Source organism: Coregonus lavaretus, assembly GCF_964263955.1.
Source record: "Coregonus lavaretus genome assembly, chromosome: 6".
NCBI lineage: Eukaryota > Metazoa > Chordata > Actinopteri > Salmoniformes > Salmonidae > Coregonus > Coregonus lavaretus.
Window position 1 is genome coordinate 46,157,886 of NC_139993.1, and position 21,721 is coordinate 46,179,606.

The 21,721-nt window shown below is 43.8% G+C and overlaps 1 protein-coding gene across 1 annotated transcript; it reads left to right on the top strand.

Moving 5' to 3' along the window:
• The first annotated feature begins 1,840 nt into the window (after positions 1–1,840).
• LOC311131648 (cytoplasmic polyadenylation element-binding protein 2-like) lies at positions 1,841–21,348 on the top strand. Its single transcript, XM_084164752.1, has 10 exons — positions 1,841–2,991; positions 5,372–5,644; positions 8,060–8,150; positions 10,278–10,328; positions 13,708–13,875; positions 14,058–14,147; positions 16,007–16,125; positions 16,261–16,375; positions 16,720–16,901; positions 17,602–21,348. The coding sequence occupies exons 1-10, from the start codon at positions 1,975–1,977 to the stop codon at positions 17,827–17,829; spliced, it is 2,334 nt and encodes a 777-aa protein (XP_084020878.1). The 5' UTR covers positions 1,841–1,974; the 3' UTR covers positions 17,830–21,348.
• Positions 21,349–21,721: the final 373 nt, after the last annotated feature.

Consider the following 21,721-nt stretch of genomic DNA (forward strand, 5'->3'; position numbering starts at 1 on the left):
GAAAGGGAGAGGGGGATACCTAGTCAGTTGTACAACTGAATGCATTCAACTGAAATGTGTCTTCCGCATTTAACCCAACCCCTCTGAATCAGGGCTGCCTTAATCGACATCCACGTCATCGGCGCCCGGGAACAGTGGGTTAACTGCCTTGCTCAGGGGCAGAACGACAGATTTTTACCTAAGAAGCTAGCCCTGTATGTATGTGTGTATAGGTAAGTGATTGTTAGGTGCAGAGCAAATGGGAGGTTGATTATGACACACCAGTGTGGTTTGGTGGTATCCCTCCTCATTATGTCAGATTATATATATACTGTAGATATATATATTATATTATTATATATTGGTCAGACCTCAAGCACTTTTCCTGTATTACCCCCACCCAATGAGAGCAGCGCAAGGGACAGCTACTGAGGGACCTGCAGTAAAACCTTGTCCTGTTTAAACTCTCAATATGATTTCACTGTTCATTCTGTGTGTATACCATGTTAAATGCAGTCTCTATGCAGGTTTTAACCCCAACAGACACCCATTGATCTTCACAATCCTTTGAGTTCTTGGTCCCTTTCATCAATACCAACCGTCAGTATTGGAGGTAGTAACTAGATAGTTTCTACCAGCAATAATTTACAGATTGATGAGATTGAATACAAATACTGACTCAGGGAAACACTCTTTATTTTTATTAATTTTTTTACACTCCATTCAGTTACTGGATCAACACAGACTCTAATGTTTAAATCCATTAAACAGCACTTTATAAAGCTTTGAAAAGGTATAGCCACTTCCTTATGATTATGATCACGTGTGTTGTGTTAAAGAAAGTACGCATATTTTCCCTGTTGTTTTCTCCTTCTAGCCATGAAATCGAGTTAAGGAGGAAATCGACGCCTTTGCAGCCTGAATGGAGAATGTTTTATGTACGAACCGTCCATGGGGGATAGAAATGTATAGCCGGCTGCATAGATTCCTATCGGACGGTAAGATTAAATGACTCAATATCGCCATCTGCTGGATTCTGGGCTAATGATGGTGGGGGTTGGGGTATCTGACATTGGGGACTGGATCAGTTCTTGACTTGGACTGAAATAGGTGCTGGTACTCATTTTGGGTGCTGGTAGGCTTACTGTTTATATTTAGGTGCAGGAATAGGAGCTCAAGCAGTAGAACATTTGAGGTGCTGGTACTCTGCTCCGGTGAGCTCCTGCCCAAGTCAAGCGCTTCACTGGATGTGCTCATTCTGCCCAAACCTGCAGTAGAGAAAACTAACTCAGAATGCAAAGCTTAATATTCAGGACATCATGATGAAGTACTGGACCTTATGAATAATGAAAGAATGACGTAAACGATGCAGTGTTCTTTACAGCTCGGGCCGGTAGAAGCGCTCAGCAGCATTCACTACAAAGGGCGAAGCGAGGGTCAGAACAGAACATGATGCGGACGTGACGTAGGCGTCATTCACTGGGGACCTTTAATACGCTGCCGCAGCAGCGAGAGGATGGGGTACACGGTCGGTCAGGATTGGAATGCATAGGCTACAATATCAGGCCGACTTTAACCGGATATTAATAAATAGGGGCCTATGTGAATCGCTTTTAAAATAAGAAAATAATATTAATTGTAGAAAACGCCGACTGAACAGAGTCAAACCCCTCCTCTCTCGTTAGGCTACTTCTCGGTCGACGCATCTATCCGGCACTGTATTCTGCTATGCTGTTCTAGGCGGAGGATAGGAAAACTGCGTTAAAATCCATATTTTTACATAAATAAATGGATGATTACGGGTTCGGTTTATTACAGACAGCGACCATTGGACACAACTCTACCCTTCTCGACGGACGCGCTTTCTTATCCTAATGCTCCTCCTCTTCTGCGGTTTCCATCCGCCAGTTGTGCCCCGGCTCGCCCTTGGTCTCGCGCAGTAGCCTCGCTGCCTTGTCCCCACTGTTCCTGTCAGCTGCTGCGCATCAACAAAACATGCAGAATGAGCCTGTGGGGGTGACAACTGAACAACGACACCAGTCAACAGAGGAAAACTACAGCAGCAACAACAACACAATCAATAAAACCGGGATACAGCAACCAAACCAAACCAACAACCAGCTGGGAGCCCTCACTTCCAACTACAACCACCTGAACCAGAATCCAGATTTTCTATTTTTTGGTCATTTTTGCCCGACGCAGTCTATCTGTGACCTTCAGCACGACCGGAAAATACATCAGCAGTTAAGTCAGCGAGCTGAATTTGGCTGCACTGAGTCGCCCCCACCCCAAGGAAAATTCAGTCACCTGCCGCAGAGGCAGCCTTTCACCGCTCAAGTCTCCACCGAACCAGAGCGCAGCGCATACTCCAGACCGGGACGAATCAGCGACTCGCCAGTGGAGGAGGTTGAAGCCGATGTGGAGACTGCCGCGTCGCCATCGCCCACTTCCGTAAATCCAAACAAGGTTAGGATCCAAATGGACTCCCCCATCACCCACCAAATAAATAACGGCAATGGCAGTAGCACCGGCAATATGTTGTCCGGAGGTCTCGGGGGCGGTTTTCCGAACCTCCAGAACCAAGAGATGCAGAACCCGAGTGGCGCTTCACCTCCCCTCCCTGGATTCGGAACCCCGTGGTCCGTTCAGACCAGCTCCCCACCACCACCCGTCTCCAACTCGGCCAACCCTATCCACCACACAAACGCGATTAATCAGATGCCTCATACCGACCCAGACAACAGCTTCTATCCCGGTATCCCCTCCTCTATCAACCCGGCCTTCTTCCAGAGTTTTTCTCCGGTGTCGACTAATCCATGCCCAGGGATTAACGTGCAGGGCTTCAGCAGCCAATTCTCGCCCCAGATCAACGCCCATCAGCAGCCGCAGCCGCAGCAGCAGAGCCGCCGGTCCCCCGTCAGCCCCCAGATGCACTCCCAGCACCACCACCACCACCAGCACCAGCAGGGCGCCTTCCTGCAGCAGAGGAACAACTACAACCACCACCACCAGGTGAGCTAGCATCTCTCTATTCACCTGTTCACATGGAAACCCCACATCAGCATCCCCATAGAATAGAGGTTTGAGCCTTTAAAATGATAGATAAAAATAAGCTGTTAAAGAGGGTGGGAGATATTAATATAATCATTTTTGTACAGCTAATGTAGGCTACTAGGCTTATACACACCAGTGTGGCTCTTAGATTGTATTGGGTTCAAGCCATGGTTATACATATATGTTACTATGCAGAAGTGTCCCGTGTAGCTCAGTTGGTAGAGCATGGCGTTTGCAACGCCAGGGTTGTGGGTTCGTTTCCCATGGGGGACCAGTATGAGAAAAAAAAATGTATGCACTCACTAACTGTAAGTCGCTCTGGATAAGAGCGTCTGCTAAATGACTAAAATGGAAGTGCATAAACCCAACTATGATTATGAAAACAAATGCGGTCCTGTGCTCCCAGGACAGAAGGTCCATGTAGAAGTGCTGCCCGGCTAGGGCAGGGCAGGGGAGGGACTGACTGCATTATTCATAGACGAACCCCACACTGGCTTCACTTCTCCAGTCGTCAGTTTACCTACAGCAAACAGTTTCAGATCTGCCTTAACCCCCAAATACACTATGGAGAAACTGCCACCCAGCACTCCTAATGGCTAGGACCTTCTCATGTGACACTGCTGAGATAAAGCATGGCCTGTGTGTGTGTGTGTGTGTGTGTGTGTGCACCTTTCATCAATCTAAACCCATGATCATAGAGGGCAAATAGGTTTTATCTGTAATGCATTTGTCGTGTCCTCAGTGAGGTCTGAAGTCACAACTACTATACAGATGTAGGATCTTAATTTGAGCCAGTTTGCTACAGCAGGAAAATAATCCTGCAGCAACAAGAAATGTGGATTATAATTTATTGACATTTTTGTAGGGCTTGATACATTTTTCTTAAGCGAAAATCAAGTCTCAAATTTCAAAGTGGAAATTACAAACTTCAGAAGCCTTTTTAAACCTCAAATACACTACACGTTTTAAATGTGCTGCATTGCAAGAAAGTTCTCCTGCAACCGGGTGATCAAATTAAGATCTTACATCTGTAGGCATAGTTTCTCCCTCAGTAGCAGGGCGGGGAAGCTGACGGGGGAGGGAGGGGCGAGAGGCGAACAAGGGAGCATCACTGAATCTGACTTTTGTTCTCTGCTTGAGGCTGGCACAGAGCAGGGCATAGTCATCACATATCACTGGTTCAGGCTGATGCTCTCTATCTGAAGTCATGGTGCTTGACTCAGGGAGGCAGAGAGAGGCTGTACTGACATTGGGGGTCATGGGATTTTACTTGGGGGGGGGGGGGGTATATCTGATAACCAGAAGCTATACACATAGCCCTCATCATGGGGATGGGGTTATGATGCTATGCTGTGTCCTGCCTGTGTCTGCTAGAAAGAACTGCAGCAATAGATTTGCACTCAGTCACTAGGGATATTTCAGGACTCCTTATTGCAGGCTCCAAAGTGCTATTGGTGTCCTATTTTCAGACTTATTAAGCTAAAATGTCATACGTGCTATCATACATCATGCGTACGAGTGTGTGTACATGTGCGCTTGTGTCTAGACATCATCAGCACCAAGGCCATCACACATACACAAAAGCACTCTCTCCCACACACGTAGACACACCCATCTGTCGTAACTGCATAAGAGCTGTACATACATACAGCATAGAGGAGAGGGCTGGAGACTGCTGCATGACAGCATGTGTGTGTGTGGATGTCTGGTGGAGACAGAGAGAGAGTAATGGACGTTGGTGGTGTCAGTGAGGATGTATGGTGGAGACAGAGAGAGAGAGAGTAATGGACGTTGGTGGTGTCAGTGTGCACGGGATACTTAGTATTAGCCTTGAAGCCCTAAATCTTTTTACCCACTCGCCCCCCACACAGGACCAGGTCATAGTAGGCTGTGGCAGAGGGAGAAAACACAGGATCAAAGAAACACATCAAGTACAAACAATAAATACTGGCTCAACAACACGCAATTTCACATTGGGTCTCTAACCCCTCCTTCCCGTGCTCTCTCTCCATCTCTCCTTGTCTCTCTTCATATCTCTCCCCCTCTCTCTCTCAATTCAATTTCAATTCAATTTAAGGGCTGTTTTGGCATGGGAAACATATGTTTACATTGCCAAAGCAAGTGAAATAGATAATAAACAAAAGTGAAATAAACAATAAAAAATGAACAATAAACATTACACCCACAAAAGTTCCAAAAGAATAAAGACATTTCAAATGTAATTATGTCTATATACAGTGTTGTAATGATGTGCAAATAGTTAAAGTACAAAAGGGAAATAAACTTAAATATAGGTTGTATTTACAATGGTGTTTGTTCTCTCTCTCTCTCTCCTCAGTCCATGGTGAAGCAGTCTCCCTGGGCTGGCAGTCACCAGGGGAGTGGCTGGGGCTCTGGGGGTATGTCCTGGGGTCGGGACCACCGTCGTGGTGGAGGCATGGGCATCCCGGGCTCTGTCAGCCAGGTTTCCCCCATGAAGAAGCCCTTCTCCAGTAACGTCATTGCACCTCCCAAGTTCCCCCGCTCCGCCGGCTCCATTGGCCCCAAGTCCTGGATCGAGGAGAACATGTTCCGAACAGACAGCAACAGTAACACGCTTATGCCTCTCCAGGTACATGCTTTGAATGTACAGTATTTGGCTGTGTTTTTCTCAGTAAGCATAAATATACAGGGGTCTGTGTGTGTGTGTATGCACTGTATAAATCTTGGTGGAAGGACAGCAAAGGGTTTTTTACGCAGTGAGTGAAAAAGGGCTGGATTCATAGGATTACGGAATCATTTCCTGAATTAGATATTGGAGCCAGAGAGTGAGCGAGAGAGTACGTGTTTGAGAGTGAGTGGTCGGTCGAAGGTAGAGAGAGAGAGCAAGGATGACAGGGAAAAGCTTTAAATGATGGAAATGAGACAGTTTAATATTCACATCACTGTTTTCAGAGTGCAGAGTGTTTCAGAGTGAAGGATTGTGGGAAAGAAGGAGCAGGAAGGCGACAAGCATCAAACGCAAAGAGCCAGACAGGGAGAGCAGATCAGGAGGTAGAGGGAAAGAGAGAGAGCTGGGAGGGAGCAGAGGGGGGAGAGAGGAAGGGGGAGAGGAGAGGAGGGGAGAGAGGAAGGGGGAGAGAGGAAGGGGGAGAGGAGGGGAGAGAGGAAGGGGGAGAGGAGGGGAGAGAGGAAGGGGGAGAGGAGAGGAGGGGAGAGAGGAAGGGGGAGAGGAGGGGAGAGAGGAAGGGGGAGAGGAGGGGAGAGAGGAAGGGGGAGAGGAGGGGAGAGAGGAAGGGGAGAGAGGAAGGGCGAGAGTGTAAAGGGGCTGTTTAGAAAACACACAGCTGAGAATGAATGTCAATTCCCAGATGACGAGCAGAATTACCATTTCAATCAGACGGGAGCAGTGTTATTTCTTTCTGCCATAGTGGAGGTGTCAGGGAGCGGGGCTGCAGTTAGTGCTGCTTTAAAGCTACTTTAACACCACGTTTAGCAGGTTTCACTTGAGTCTATTTCAGGATGGGAGTTGTTATAGTAAAGATACCTTAATAAAAAATGACTCAAGTAAAAGTGACTACTTGAGTAAAAGTCTAAAAGTATTTGGTTTTAAATATACTTAAAGTATCAAAAGTAAAAGTAAAAGTATAAATCATTTCAAATTCCTTATATTAAGCAAAGCCAGACGGCCACATTTTCTAGTTTTTTAAATTTACAGATAGCCAGGGGCACACTCCAACACTCAGACATAATTTACAAATGAAGCATATGTTTAGTGAGTCAGAGGCAGTAGTGATGACCAGGGATGTTCTCTTGATAAGTGTGTGAATTAAACCATTTTCCTGTCCTTTTATTTAAGTATTTTACACCACTGGTTATATCTCTATGCAGACATACTTAGAGACCCATAACTGATGTCATCTAATCATGTACAGCACAGTTCTGACCTTTTAAGTACAAAGGGGGAAACTGGAGGCAGCAGGCCTTAAGAAAGGATCTTTGGGTGGGCCACCGTCACCATACTGTCTTGGTTGAGACCGGAAAAACACGCAAGTTATTTCGCGGACACATTTTTCACAGTAATCCCTTGTCACTTTCTCCCCTCTGTCATGGCGCTGCACTTCCTCTTCCAGGAAGCAGGCCCTCCTCCATGAATGGTTCATTTCTATAAACAGTGTCCGACCAGGAATTCCTCAGATTCCATACACGTCTCCTCTCTTTTTCTTCCTTCCTCAGTGTTATGTTTGGATAGGGGATATGCATTTGTGCTTCATCATGATGTGAACGTCATTGACAGAGATATACAGAAGGAGAGAGGGGGTAGTATGCTGGCACTGGGGGATTTAGAGGGGTGCCCTACTGCCTAATCAATGGAGTGTACATTCCTACACACTTCGATCTTTCCATAAGAATGCCTTTATAAACCATTCATAGAAAATATCACACCATATAATGGCTAATATAATACACGTTCATCTAGCTACTGGATTCATCTCCTACATAGAACTGTACTACATTCTCATTGGATGACTGTGTGGCAACACTCCTCAGTTGAAACAGTGGATACAGCATCACCTAAACCAGAATGTCCACCTGATGACAGACTATAGCAGGGGTCGGCAACAGGCAACCTGTGGGCCAAAACCGGCCCGCACGCGAGCAATTTTTCCAGTGGCTAGATGTGCCAAGCTTATAGAGACATACCCAAAGAGACTTGCAGCTGTAATTGCTGCAAAAGGTGGCTCTACAAAGTATTTACTTTGGGGGGGGTGAATAGTTATGCATGCTCAAGTTCTGTTTTTTTGTCTTATTTCTTGTTTGTTTCACACCAAAAAATATTTTGCATCTTCAAAGTGGTAGGCATGTTGTGTAAATCAAATGATACAAACCCCCAAAAAATCCATTTTAATTCCAGGTTGTAAGGCAACAAAATAGGAAAAATGCCAAGGGGGTGAATACTTTTGCAAGCCACTGTAGCTTCTTTTAGTGATATAAGCCTTCATATCCCTCCCTCCCTCTCCCTCCCTCCCTCTCTCTCTCCTCTCAGGACCGCTCTAGAATGTACGACAGCCTGAACATGCACTCCCTGGAAAGCTCTCTGATTGACATCATGCGGGCAGAGCAGGATCCAATGAAGGGTGAGACTACTTACTTACTCCCTCTCACTATCTTTAATTATCATACTTACTTAGTTACTGACTCACTGTATAATGGGGAAAGGCATTGTGATTGTGGTTGGGGAGAACAGTGGTTATGGGGAATGCATATGAGGTGCAGTATACCATTTTCCAAGGCACTGACAGGCTTCCTGCTCCCTCCCAGAGGCATGTTGTTTTTCCCAGGGCGAGCAGCTTATGTTCTCCCTGCTGAGAGTGGATATTACTGCCACAACCGGCTGTACCTTTAAATGACCTTACAGCCCTGATCCTGCTGCTACTGCTTAACCTAACCTGGGGCACATGGACAGACAGGAGTCAGGCAGGCAGCACTGCGGCACTCTGTCCTGATAGGATAGGAGCACTCCTCACAGGGACAGGGAGTATGGTGACAGAGACAGGGCTGGCCCAGGAGTATGGTGACAGAGACAGGGCTGGCCCAGGAGTATGGTGACAGAGACAGGGCTGGCCCAGGAGTATGGTGACAGAGACAGGGCTGGCCCACAGGTCCAGGGCAGGCCTCTCCTCTCAGCTCAGCTCCGCTGCTGGACTTTTAGAAGAGACTCTAACCAGGTGCACTGTAGTCAGTGTAAAATGACATCTAGCTAGCTAGCTACACACATAGTTATGACCACTGGCTTCAACATACTTACTCCCCCAAACCATGGACAGGGACAGAGAGGTTTAGATGTACATTTATAGTAAACACATTCCCTCACATTGGATTTGGCACAGTATACTACCCTTGAAAGACTATTCAGGGTCGGGTAGGTTACTTTCTAAATGTAATCCATTACAGTGACTAGTTACCTGTCCAAAATTGTAATCAGTAATGTAACTTTTGAATGACCCAAATTTAGTAACGTAATCTGATGACTTTCCCCTTAAGAGGCATTAGAAGAAGACAAAAAGGATCCATCAAACGCAATTGGTGTGTCATCATAGTGGTCTATGGCTTGTGTTCAGACTCTCTCAGGTGGGACAAATTTAAACTTGCGCCTTTATTTAATGCTGAATTGAATGTCATTGAGGAAACAGAAAGGTGTCATAATGTATTTTCTTCCCCAAAAACATCCTTTCTGAATTTAAAAGTAATCCAATAAGTAATCATCTAGTTTTTTTGTAATCTGATTACAATATTTTTTGCTGGTAACATAACTGATTACAGTTACAGGTACCCTGATTATTATTATTGTTAATAAACTAGTTGGCTCAACATGGAGCTCCATAGTTATTAGTGGGTGTGGTGTTGTCCTGTAGTCCTCCGGTCCTGAATGTGACTCTGAAGCAGATGGAGCGGGCATAGACCAGTATTCACAGCACAGAGAACCAGAGGGAGACTAAATTTAGACATGATCACACTTTCACACGCTGTGTGTGACAGCCAGTGGAGGGTGGATGGTGGGGGGAAGAGAGTGTGAGGAGAGGGTGGAGGGGAGGAGAGGGGAGGGTGGAGGAGGAGGAGAGGGTGAGGGGAGGGGAGGGTAGGGAAGGGGATGGGAGGGTGGAGGAGGGGAGGGTGAGGGGAGGGGAGGGTAGGGAAGGGGATGGGAGGGTGGAGGAGGGGAGGGTGGGCTCTACCATTTATAGCCCTGACTGCTAGTACAGAAGCAGAAGACAAGCACTTACAGGACTTTAGAAATGAGCTTAGCTAACTGGGCATAGGAGATGTACCATGCTAACATTGCAGTGGAAATAGGGTTGCTGATCTTTCAACTGGAGATCAGATCATTTTCCAGCATCTCTTCTTTGTCTGTTCACACATCTGCAATTCTTCCCATTGAATGTAAAGATAACATTAATTAAATAGCTGACATTTGCTTCTGATAGTTAATTAGGGTTAACCCAAATCTATTCAGGGTGTTGTTTTTTTTGTTGTTGTATTTTGTCAGCTCAAGCTGTCTCTGTGGAAAATAGGGTTTTGTTCAGTGTTCTGTTCCGACACTACAGCTCAGTAGGCTGTTGTCAAGTGACAGTGGTGCTTCTGCTCCTTATACAGTACATGGCCGTGCCCTTGATGTCCTCACGCTGTCCTCTCCATCTGTTGAGAGTCTCATCCCTGTGTTTGTGTGTGTGTGTGTGTGTGTGTGTGTGTCTCTGTCATGTCAGGTCGTGTGGGATGCCCTCACCCCGGGGCCGACGGCCTGCTCATGCTCAATGGTAATTATCTCTCCAACACCAGCTTGTGTGTCGTCTTCCATCGCTATCACCAGACTGTTTTAGAAATGTCTCAGTGTTAATGTTTCCATATCATGACACGTTAGGGATGCTCAACCAGGCTAGATCGAGAAGCAAGCTAGTATGGGATTGACATTTCTGTCACGCTTTACTGAACTTCATTTGCGTTGGGATATATCCTTCTCTATAGTGGACTGTGCTGGATTGCTTTTGTTAAATGAGTAGTGTTGGTTGTCCTATGCTGTGCTGTGTGTGTCAGTTAGGCTGACACTAGACTGTTGTAACAGTGTAGTAAACATGTCTCCTGTGACATATATATATAGAGAGAGTCTATAGGACAAACACAGCCCCCGTGTAACTCTAAAACTCAATGAAGGATATGCATTGTTGTTGTAATCCTACTGGGGCTTGAGATGTTGAAAAGGAATGTTTAGTACTGTGGCTTACATGACGAGGTGGAATGCCTAGTTGTATAAGTCACATGACCAGCCGCAGGAAAGCCGGGTGGTGTAGTAGCTAGGTCACGTAGCTTATTTATGTAGGCTAGGTCACATGACTAGAGGCCAGGAGAAGACTAGTGTCGTTTCCATTAGGCTGGTCCTCTCAAACGTATAGTCAGCCTAGCCCAGTTTACAATATAGCCTACATTCCTGCTTGACACATTGTCATATAACTAACTATTCAACATAATGTCAACCCTGTGACGATAATTAGGTTTCATGACACTCCAACCATGCAGTTAGATGATGAGGAGCTGAATGGGGTAGGGGTAAATAATGGCACTAGAGGGTCATAGTACAGTGGCTTGCGAAAGTATTCACCCCCCTTGGCATTTTTCCAATTTTGTTTCCTTACAACCTGGAATTTAAATGGATTGTTGGGGGGTTTGTATAATTTGATTTACACAACATGCCTACCACTTTGAAGATGCAAAATAATTTTTTGGTGAAACGAACAAGAAATAAGACACAAAAAAACAGAAAATTTGAGCGTGCATAACTATTCACCCCCCCCAAAGTCAATACTTTGTAGAGCCACCTTTTGCAGCAATTACAGCTGCAGGTCTGTTGGGGTATGTCTCTATAAGCTTGGCACATCTAGCCACTGGGATTTTTGCCCATTCTTCAAGGCTAAACTGATCCAGCTCCTTCAAGTTGGATGGTTCCACTGGTGTACAGCAATCTTTAAGTCATACCACTGATTCTCAATTGGATTGAGGTCTGGGCTTTGACTAGGCCATTCCAAGACATTTAAACGTTTCCCCTTAAACCACTCGAGTATTGCTTTAGCAGTATGCTTAGGGTCATTGTCCTGCTGGAAGGGGAACCTCCGTCCCAGTCTCAAATCTCTGGAAGACTGAAACAGGTTTCCCTCAAGAATTTCCCTGTATTTAGCGCCATCCATCATTCCTTCAATTCTGAACAGTTTCCCAGTCCCTGCCGATGAAAAACATCCCCACAGCATGATGCTGCTACCACCATGCTTCACTGTGGGGATGGTGTTCTCGGGGTGATGAGAGGTGTTGGGTTTGCGCCAGACATAGCGTTTTCCTTGATGGCCAAAAAGCTCAATTTTAGTCTCATCTGACCAGAGTACCTTCTTCCATATGTTTGGGGAGTCTCCCACATGCCTTTTGGCGAACACCAAACGTGTTTGCTTATTTTTTTCTTTAAGCAATGGCTTTTTTCTGGCCACTCTTCCGTAAAGCCCAGCTCTGTGGAGTGTACGGCTTAAAGTGGTCCTATTGACAGATACTCCAATCTCCGCTGTGGAGTTTTGCAGCTCCTTCAGGGTTATCTTTGGTCTCTTTGTTGCCTCTCTGATTAATGCCCTCCTTGCCTGGTCCATTAGTTTTGGTGGGCGGCCCTCTCTTGGCAGGTTTGTTGTGGTGCTATATTCTTTCCATTTTTTAATAATGGATTTAATGGTGCTCTGTGGGATGTTCAAAGTTTCTGATATTTATTTATAACCCAACCCTGATCTGTACTTCTCCATAACTTTGTCCCTGACCTGTTTGGAGAGCTCCTTTGTTCTTCATGGTGCTGCTTGCTTGGTGGTGCCCCTTGCTTAGTGGTGTTGCAGACTCTGGGGCCTTTCAGAACAGGTGTATATATACTGAGATCATGTGACACTTAGATTGCACACAGGTGGACTTTATTTAACGAATTATGTGACTTCTGAAGGTAATTGGTTGCTCTAGATCTTATTTGAATACTTTTGCAAGGCACTGTATCTGTAGTGTCAGTAGTACCAGTTCTGGGGACGCTTTACCTTGTGAGGAATGTCTGCAAGGCATAAAACCACTCTTTACTTTGTTTACATGCAGCACGGAGCTATGGGAGACGTCGAGGTAAAGCGCCGTCATGTGATGTGCAGTCTTTGTCATGTCACGTGTGTTGCGTGTTCATACACTACACAGCATGCTTTAACGCTACTGAACTGCAGCAACCAAAACAGTGTCTGGATACAAACAATTCAGTGTTTATAGTGTCAGCATGATCACCACCGACAGCCATCTCATGTGGGACAGAAAAACGTTCTAAATAATTTACTATGACATCCTAAGCATTCTTTACCAGCAGTTGCTCCTTTTTTAATGTATTGGAGTGAATTCGGGGGGTAGCCCCGACCTAGACTTTAACCCAGGTCCATCGACTGTCGACCCAACATCTTAGCCTTTACTCCAAGAGATCCTAACCTCTAGACAAGGTCGCTAGGTGTTGGGTTAAGGTCCCTACAGTAATATAATTGCAGACGTATATGAATACTCGACAACACATTAACATCCAGACATAGTACATTGCTATAGGTTTCAGGCTCGGTTACCACTAGTTTACCTCAGCCCATTGCTCTGACTACTGCTACTGCTTTGCCCCATGGTAACAGCTTGTATCCACAGCTTCCTTACCAGACCTCAAGCTTGTCCTCTCTGTCTGCTGTCTGTCAGTCAGTCACAGAGCTCTGGCTGGAGTATTAATGGTTGCTTGTCTTGGTCTTACAGCACATCGACAGTATAAATACTAGATTGGACATAATCCTAAATCACTTTATGCTTGTACTTTATCTTGTAGCTACTCAGCACAAATCCTGATGGCAGATGTAAACAGCCATTGCACATGTTGTTATGGACCCCGCTCATTTATCATGACTCATTATAATAATACTATCTCTATATAACATTAACAGTGGGTGTAAACAGAGCTACAACAGGTTGGTTGCTTCTGTTGTTGGCAAAGCAGAAGTATGTGCACCTGCTTGTGATGTGACTGTATGTACTGTATGGATGTGTGTATCTATGTGGATGTCATTGTCCATGTCTGCATGTATTCTGACCGCTAACCTGTGACCCTCTCTTCTCCAGGCCGCTCCTCCCTGTTCCCCATTGAAGACAGCCTCCTTGACGACGGGCACGGTAACCAGGGCATCCCAGGGCTTGGCCCTAACTGTTACCCACACCAGAACGGGGAGCACATCGAGCGTTTCTCCCGAAAAGTGTTTGTGGGCGGCCTTCCCCCTGACATAGATGAAGGTGAGAGGAGGAAGAGCATAACACAATGTTGTTAGTTCAGTGACAGTTTGTCTGTGCCAGTTAATATGCTAGTGTGAAAGGTTGATCTTACTCACGTTGGTTCCTTTTTCTTTCTCCCTCCTCCCTTTCTCCTCACACATCCACCTTCCTCTCTCCTCTTCTTTCTTTCTTTCTCTCGTCAGATGAGATCACCACCAGTTTCCGTCGCTTTGGCCACTTGGTGGTGGACTGGCCACACAAGGCTGAGAGCAAATCCTACTTCCCCCCGAAAGGTAAAGCTCAGCTCAGACTTTCTTTAACTGAAATTGACATAAATGTACACTACCAGTCAAAAGTTTGGACACACCTACTCATTCAAGGGTGTATCTTTATTTATACTATTTTTTACATTGTAGAATAATAGTGAAGACACATATAGAATCATGTAGTAATCAATAAAGTGTTAAACAAATCAAAATATATTTTATATTTGAGATTCTTCAAGGTAGCCACCCTTTGCCTTGATGCCAGCTTTGCACACTCTTGGCATTCTCTCAACCAGCTTCATGAGGTAGTCACCTGGAATGCATTTCAATAAACAGGTGTGCCCTGTTTAAAAGTTAACTTGTGGAATTTATTTGCTTCTTAATGCGTTTGAGCCAATCAGTTGTGTTGTGACAAGGTAGGAGTGGTATACAGAAGATAGCCCTATTTGGTAAAAGACCAAGTCCATATTATGGCAATAACAGCTCAAATAAGTAAAGAGAAACAACAGTCCATCATTACTTTAAGACATGAAGGTCAGTCAATACGGAACATTTCAAAAACTTTGAGAGTTTCTTGAAGTGCAGTCGCAAAAACCATCAAGCGCTATGATGAAACTGGCTCTCATGAGGACCGCCACAGGAAAGGAAGACCCAGAGTTACCTCTGCTGCAGAGGATAAGTTCATTAGAGTTACCAGCCTCAGAAATTGCAGCCCAAATAAACGCTTCACAGAGTTCAAGTCACAGACACATCTCAACATCAACTGTTCAGAGGGGACTGTATGAATCAGGCCTTCATGGTCGAATTGCTGCAAAGAAACCACTACTAAAGGACACCAATAATAAGAAGAGACCTGCTTGGGCCAAGAAACATGAGAAATGGACATTAGACCTGTGAAAATTTGTCCTTTGGTCTGGAGTCCAAATTGGAGATTTTTGGTTCCAACCGCCGTGTCCTTGTGAGATGCGGTGTGGTTGAACGGATTATCTCCACATGTGTAGTTCCCACTGTAAAGCATGGAGGAGGAGGTGTTATGGTGTGGGGGTGCTTTGCTGGTGACACTGTCTGTGATTTATTTAGAATTCAAGGCACACTTAACCAGCATGGCTACCACAGCATTCTGCAGCGATACGCCATCCCATCTGGTTTGGGCTTAGTGGGACTATCATTTGATTTTCAACAGGACAATGATCCAACACACCCCCAGGCTGTGTAAGGGCTATTTGACCAAGAAGGAGAGTGATGGAGTGATGCATCAGATGACCTGGCCTCCACAACCCCCCGACCTCAACCCAATTGAGATGGTTTGGGATGAGTCGGACGGCAGAGTGAAGGAAAAGCAGCCAACAGGTGCTCAGCATATGTGGAAAAGCATTCCAGGTGAAGTTGGTTGAGAGAATGCCAAGAGTGTGCAAAGCTGTCATCAAGGCAAACGGTGGTTATTTGAAGAATGTCAAATATAAAATATATTTTGATTTGTTTAACACTTTTTTGGTTACTACATGATTCCATATTTGTTATTTCATAGTTTTGATATCTTCACTATTGTTCTACAATGTAGAAAATAGTAAAAAAATAAAGAAAAACCCTTGAATGAGTAGGTGTGTCCAAACTTTTGACTGGTACTGTATGTCATAAAGGTATTTTTTAGCACCGTATAAATATGTCCAGTAGCAATCAGTGATGGCCTTGTGACTCCTGGAAGAGACAGTATAGCTAGGTTGACCCACATCCTCTTTCCCGTATGACTAACCTACATAGTCTGTATATAAAGTACTTTTTAAAATGGGAATAATTCAGTGTATTTGTAGCAGTATTTCCCCACCGCTATTGGATATGCTGTCCAGGTGCTATCCCCCTGAGAGTGTGTTGTGTGTGTTGCCTAGGTTATGCCTTCCTGCTGTTCCAAGAGGAGAGCTCAGTGCAGGCTCTGATCGAGGCCTGCATGGAGGAGGACGGCAAGCTCTACCTGTGTGTCTCCAGCCCCACCATCAAAGACAAGCCTGTGAGTCCAACACAAACCCAGTTCTCTGTAGGGCCATTCCCACCAGCAAGGACATCTGTGAGACTAGCAACACCTACGCAGTGTAATTCTATCTGGCGATTATTCAATGTATGGGATATGTGTGTGTGTCTCCAGGTCCAGATTCGTCCGTGGAACCTGAGTGACAGTGACTTTGTGATGGACGGCTCTCAGCCTCTGGATCCTCGCAAGACCATCTTCGTAGGAGGGGTGCCCCGCCCTCTCAGAGCAGGTAAACACTTCCCTCATCTCCCTCTATCAGATCCACATGACATATCAGCTGTACCTCTAGTTGATCTACTTTGTAATTGGACTGGGATATTCGTGTTGGTGTTGGTAGATGTTGAAATACGTAGATAAACGGATGTTGTGTTTTGAGTAATATGGAGCATCTGAGAGCTGGCAATGTTTTCCCTATGTATTCACATTTTGTATAATTAATCTGACTGCCCCCTCCTCCACTTTCTCTCTCTCTCTCTTACCCCCACCCCCATCTCACCTACTCATGTGTCACTTCTCCATCTCCTCCCCCCATTGTTTCTTCTCCTGTTCCGTCTCTGTCTCATCTCTCTCCAGTGGAGTTGGCCATGATAATGGACCGTCTCTATGGGGGGGTCTGCTACGCTGGCATCGACACCGATCCAGAGCTCAAGTACCCCAAGGGGGCGGGGCGCGTCGCCTTCTCCAATCAGCAGAGTTACATCGCTGCCATCAGCGCCAGATTTGTCCAGCTGCAACATGGAGACATTGACAAGCGGGTACAGTCCTCCCTCCACTTCCCATCTAATTAACCACACAATACTGCTGGAGACATTCTCCTCCCGATTTTCTAGGGATGCAGAGACAGAATGAGAGAGTCAGTCCTCGTGAGGATTTGTGGTTCAAAGAAAAAGAGTGTGTGTGTTCCAATAGCATCACACGCAGATATTCTGAACGTGGTTGCTATGGAGAGGAGAAAGCTTATTAGTGCTGATTGAATTAGTTCCATTTCCAGTCTCCTCTCGCTCTCTCGCTCTCTCCTCTCTCTCTCAGCGCTGCCTGATTCCATTGTCTTTGAATCTCACACAGCTTCAAACAGGTTACTCTATCCTTTTAAAGGAACCTTTTCATCTCTCATCATGTATCTCAGTATTCTACCTGTGCTCAGTGCTTTCTGATCTATCTATATCTATCTATACCTATTGTTTTTAGGTATATTATACACCCTTGTATACACTCTTGCTCTCTCAGTACCTGTGTTATCTCTGTGTATTCCTCTTCTCATCCCCTCCATGTCCCTGCACCCCTGTATCCCTGCACCCCTGTATCCCTGCACCCCTGCACCCCTGTATCCCTGCACCCCTGCACCCCTGTACCCCTACACCCCTGTACCCCGTATCCCTGCACCCCTGTACCCCTGTACCCCTGCACCCCTGTATCCCTGCACCCCTGTACCCCTGCACCCCTGCACTCCTGCAGGTGGAGGTGAAGCCCTATGTTCTGGATGACCAGCTGTGTGATGAGTGCCAGGGGGCGCGTTGCGGTGGGAAGTTTGCCCCTTTCTTCTGCGCCAACGTGACCTGCCTCCAGTATTACTGTGAGTTCTGCTGGGCTAACATCCACTCCCGCGCCGGCCGAGAGTTCCACAAGCCACTGGTCAAAGAGGGGGCTGACCGCCCACGCCAGATCCACTTCCGCTGGAACTGAAGAGGAACGCGACCACACGTCACCATGGCGACACAGTCAGAAGGAACGGCCAAGGAAGAGCGACATCGCCAGGCAGGAAAAAGTGCATCGCTCTGCCTCTTACCCTAAGCTATCAGTATATAGTACATAACAGTATACAGTATATATATCTTTCGTAGCAGCCAAACACTACAAGCCTCAGTTTTTCACCAAAACCCCCCTCACATCTCAGGCTCTGACAACTTTTTTGTGGTACTTTAATGTTTTTTAAGAGGAGATTTAAAAAGAGATTGATTTTTTGTAGGTTTTTCAAATTATTTTTATATGTGAGATTTAACGTAGATATGAGAATGTTTTTGCATGGGGGAAGCCCGTCTGTCCGTCTATCTGTCTGTCTGCTGCTAGCCACACCCTAGTAGGAGTAGAGTGCACCTGTTTCTGGGAAAACCCTGATTCTATAATCTGGACGCCTGCCCCAGGTAATTTACCAAAGGTAACAAAACAATAGAAAGCATAAAAGTGATAGATTTCTGCCACAAAACAAACTCTTATTTTTTTATTGTTGATAATAATTTGTTATTTTTCCCCATCAGAAGACATTTACAAAAATGATAAGGTTATTTTTGCTCTCATTTTGACCTGAAAAAATATTACCTCAAAATATGAATCTGGTTTGTATTAACTCTATTTAACATTTTTAATCACAAGCTATATTAGAAGCTTTGCTGCTATATATAATATATGAATAGATGTATAGGTGTTATATATTAACGCCAGCTATAAACCGGAATCTTGAAAAATGAAATGCAGTCCGCACTAACACACTCATGGCCACCTTTGCCATGGAAGAATGGAATGTGAAAATTGAAGTGCATGTTTGTGTCTATACACCCTTTGCATGCAGGATAGACTTAACCAATACATGTAGGATAGAAAAACAACACAAACTACAGAAATTATATAACAGAAAACACTAAAATCCTACTTTGAGTAGCAAGAACAAAAAAACCTAGGTGTAAGAAAAAATATATATATATATATATAAATGAAGATAAAAGAAAATACATGAAAACGACTTAACTTAAACAATCTTGCATGCATTGATGTTGATCTGTTGTTTGATCTGTTTACATACTTATTATACAAGAAAAGCGATATTGATTCTAAACTAGTGGATGCCACCATTTTGTGATGTGGTAGTTTGTGAGGAGTAATGAAGCCTGTTGAGAAGCTGAGTGGCGTTCAGTGAGTGGTTAGTGTCTGTGTCGTGTCTGTCCTGTATGTGTGGATCTTGTTAGTGTGTGGAATGAGGTTTTAGTTTAGTAACAATGTAGGTAAACTAGAGGAGAATGAGAACATCACAATATTTTGCCTTCACCCTTCCTATCCTCCCACCTTTGTATAGTTACAGAGGTTACTCTTATGTAGCATAACCCTTTGCAGACCAAAAGCATACACAGAAGCCAGGCTGGATCTGATTGCTACAGGCATAAGACTGGGAGATGTGTGTTTGTGCCATGTGTTAGGCTAGTTGGCCAATTTAAACCACTGTTCAAATGTTGTCATGGAGAAGGATCCGTAAGGAAGCATCTGTCCAACATCTGTTCCTGAGTTGTGTTGTCAGGCTACTCTGAATTTAGCAGTTGGATAAAACTGTTCTAAAAAAAACAGGCTCTCATACATATTGTAGTTACAAGTTAGACCTGTAGAAAGTGGCCCAGTTTTATGTCCTGCTAATGAAAGATGACAGACACACTCCCTCATATATTTTCAGTGATGGGGAAATGATTATAATACCATTTTTTTGGCCTGCAGAATATGAATAACTGTGTTCTTTGTTTATCTAACTGTGACCCTGTCTCTCTGTGAGCAATGACCTACTGGTCCAATAGCCAGCTGTTTGGTACTGTACATGTCTGTATCTCTACAGTGTAATATCCCTGTTATCCTTGTGTCATAGTGTTCCCTGGTGTGGAGTCAGTCCTTGGTATCCAGTTTAGACGTGGTTCAGGGGTCGTGTGTACTGTCACTACTACTACTTTATGGATATAAGATTTATGTTTATTTATTCACGTATTAGATCATTTATTTGTTAATGTCTTTAACTTGTGAGTTGTGCCCCCCTCTCTGTCCCCAGCCTCTCTAATCACTTTTGATAATATATAATGCACTACCTTTTCTATATTTTCCCTCTGACTATTAGATTTTTTGCTCGTTTTCACCCTACCAGTTAGTTAGCTGATTCAATGCAGACTTGGTTTGGGCAACGACCTATTTTGCTCAATTTAATCACTCATGAAAGATTAAATTCTACCGAACTTCTACCTATTTATAATTCTACCAGATGATTTTATTTTTTAATAATGACTTATTTAAGAAATTGTGTGAGGAGGCGGTGGTATTAGGTTTTTCTATGTGAATGAAGCAGTAGTCTAATATGTTCTAATGTATTCATAGGGGGTCCTGTTGTCTGTCAATCTCTCTGTAAACTGAAATAAGGAAGAAGTGCCACAGGGTACTCTGCTATGATGACTGGCTCTAGAGAAAATGGTGGCCAAAAAACGATGAGCAACCGCTCCAAAGCAAATGCAGGATCCTTAAGCCCCTCCCTGTTTGTACTTTGTCCCGGTGGCCTCGGCTCTCATGGTGTGCTTGGTGTTGTGCTCAGAACAGAACAGAGCTCTCTTGTACTTTGTCACCATTGACATATAACACGACTCCTTGTGCTGTTTGTTGAGTAATGGGTCCTATTTTATAAGTTGAACACTGTTACTTTGTATGTGTGTGTCTTTGTTTTTGTAAGAATCATATTTATTTCACTATTTTTGTAGACAAATAACTATTTGATTTTGATTGTATTTTTCTATTTCAATAGGTTTAATATTATTATTATTATCATTATTATTATTATTACACACATTGTAGTTCCCCTAATATTCTAATTATGTCCAGAAGCAGGGCTCTGTTGAAAGACAAAAATAAACAAAATATTTGAAAAAATAATTGTCATTGATGTATTAATATATAACTGTTTTAATATATCAATATGGTTAATATACAAGTACACATTTACACCTTTTATTTGAAGGAAGGAAACATTGAGGGTTCTATAATATTCATGGAAGACACTTGAGATTCTCCCCCTGTTGCATCGAGGCCCGCAGTGCCTCTCCTCATAGATGCTCTGAAACTTGAATATAACACATTTTGAAAGGCTGACTAACCTCGAATCTGTGTTGTGACGTGCAATACTGTTTCTAATGTTTGTATAAAAAGTAAAAATTACAGTGTGAACCTTTTTAATGCAGATTTATTTTTTTCATTGCATATTTTGCAGATTTCTGATCCACAGTGTCGTTTTTTTACTGTCAGAAAAGAAACCCCTTTTTTTCATTGCAACTATTTTTCAATCCAGATATCTTTGTACTGATGTAAATGATTGTAGTTATTTTGGATAGTGTTTTTGCTACCAAAAGGAGAGAATTTTGTTTTATTCATTTTTTAAATTTTGTTTTATTCATTTTTTAAATTTAATTTAATAGTAGCAGAATAATTGGAATAATTTTTCATATTATACGTCATTGATATTATTTTGTATTTTTATTTGGAAATATATATATATAATTTTAAGATGCTAATTGCTAAGATATTATTTTAATTTGAATTATTTTTTACGCTAAATCTTTGTAATATTGTTAAAGTAACTCATTTCTAAATTGGAGTTAGTGTATAGATTCACAGAAGTGGTTTATGAGGTGTTCGGATTGTAATTATTACTCAACAGTTCTTTGATATGCAAAATTAATATCATGTCGATTTTTGTTTTTGTTTGTTTTGTATTTAAATGGGGTGTTGATTACAATCTGTTTTATTTAATTTCCTGAATAAATAAAGACCCATTCTGTTCAGACAC

Coding starts and splice junctions, on each gene's coding strand:
- LOC311131648 (XM_084164752.1), top strand. CDS start 1,975: ATGCAGAATGAGCCTGTGGGGGTGACAACTGAACAACGACACCAGTCA. Junction 8,151..10,277: donor AGAGCAGGATCCAATGAAGG/GTGAGACTACTT, acceptor CTGTCATGTCAG/GTCGTGTGGGATGCCCTCAC. Junction 10,329..13,707: donor CGGCCTGCTCATGCTCAATG/GTAATTATCTCT, acceptor TCTCTTCTCCAG/GCCGCTCCTCCCTGTTCCCC.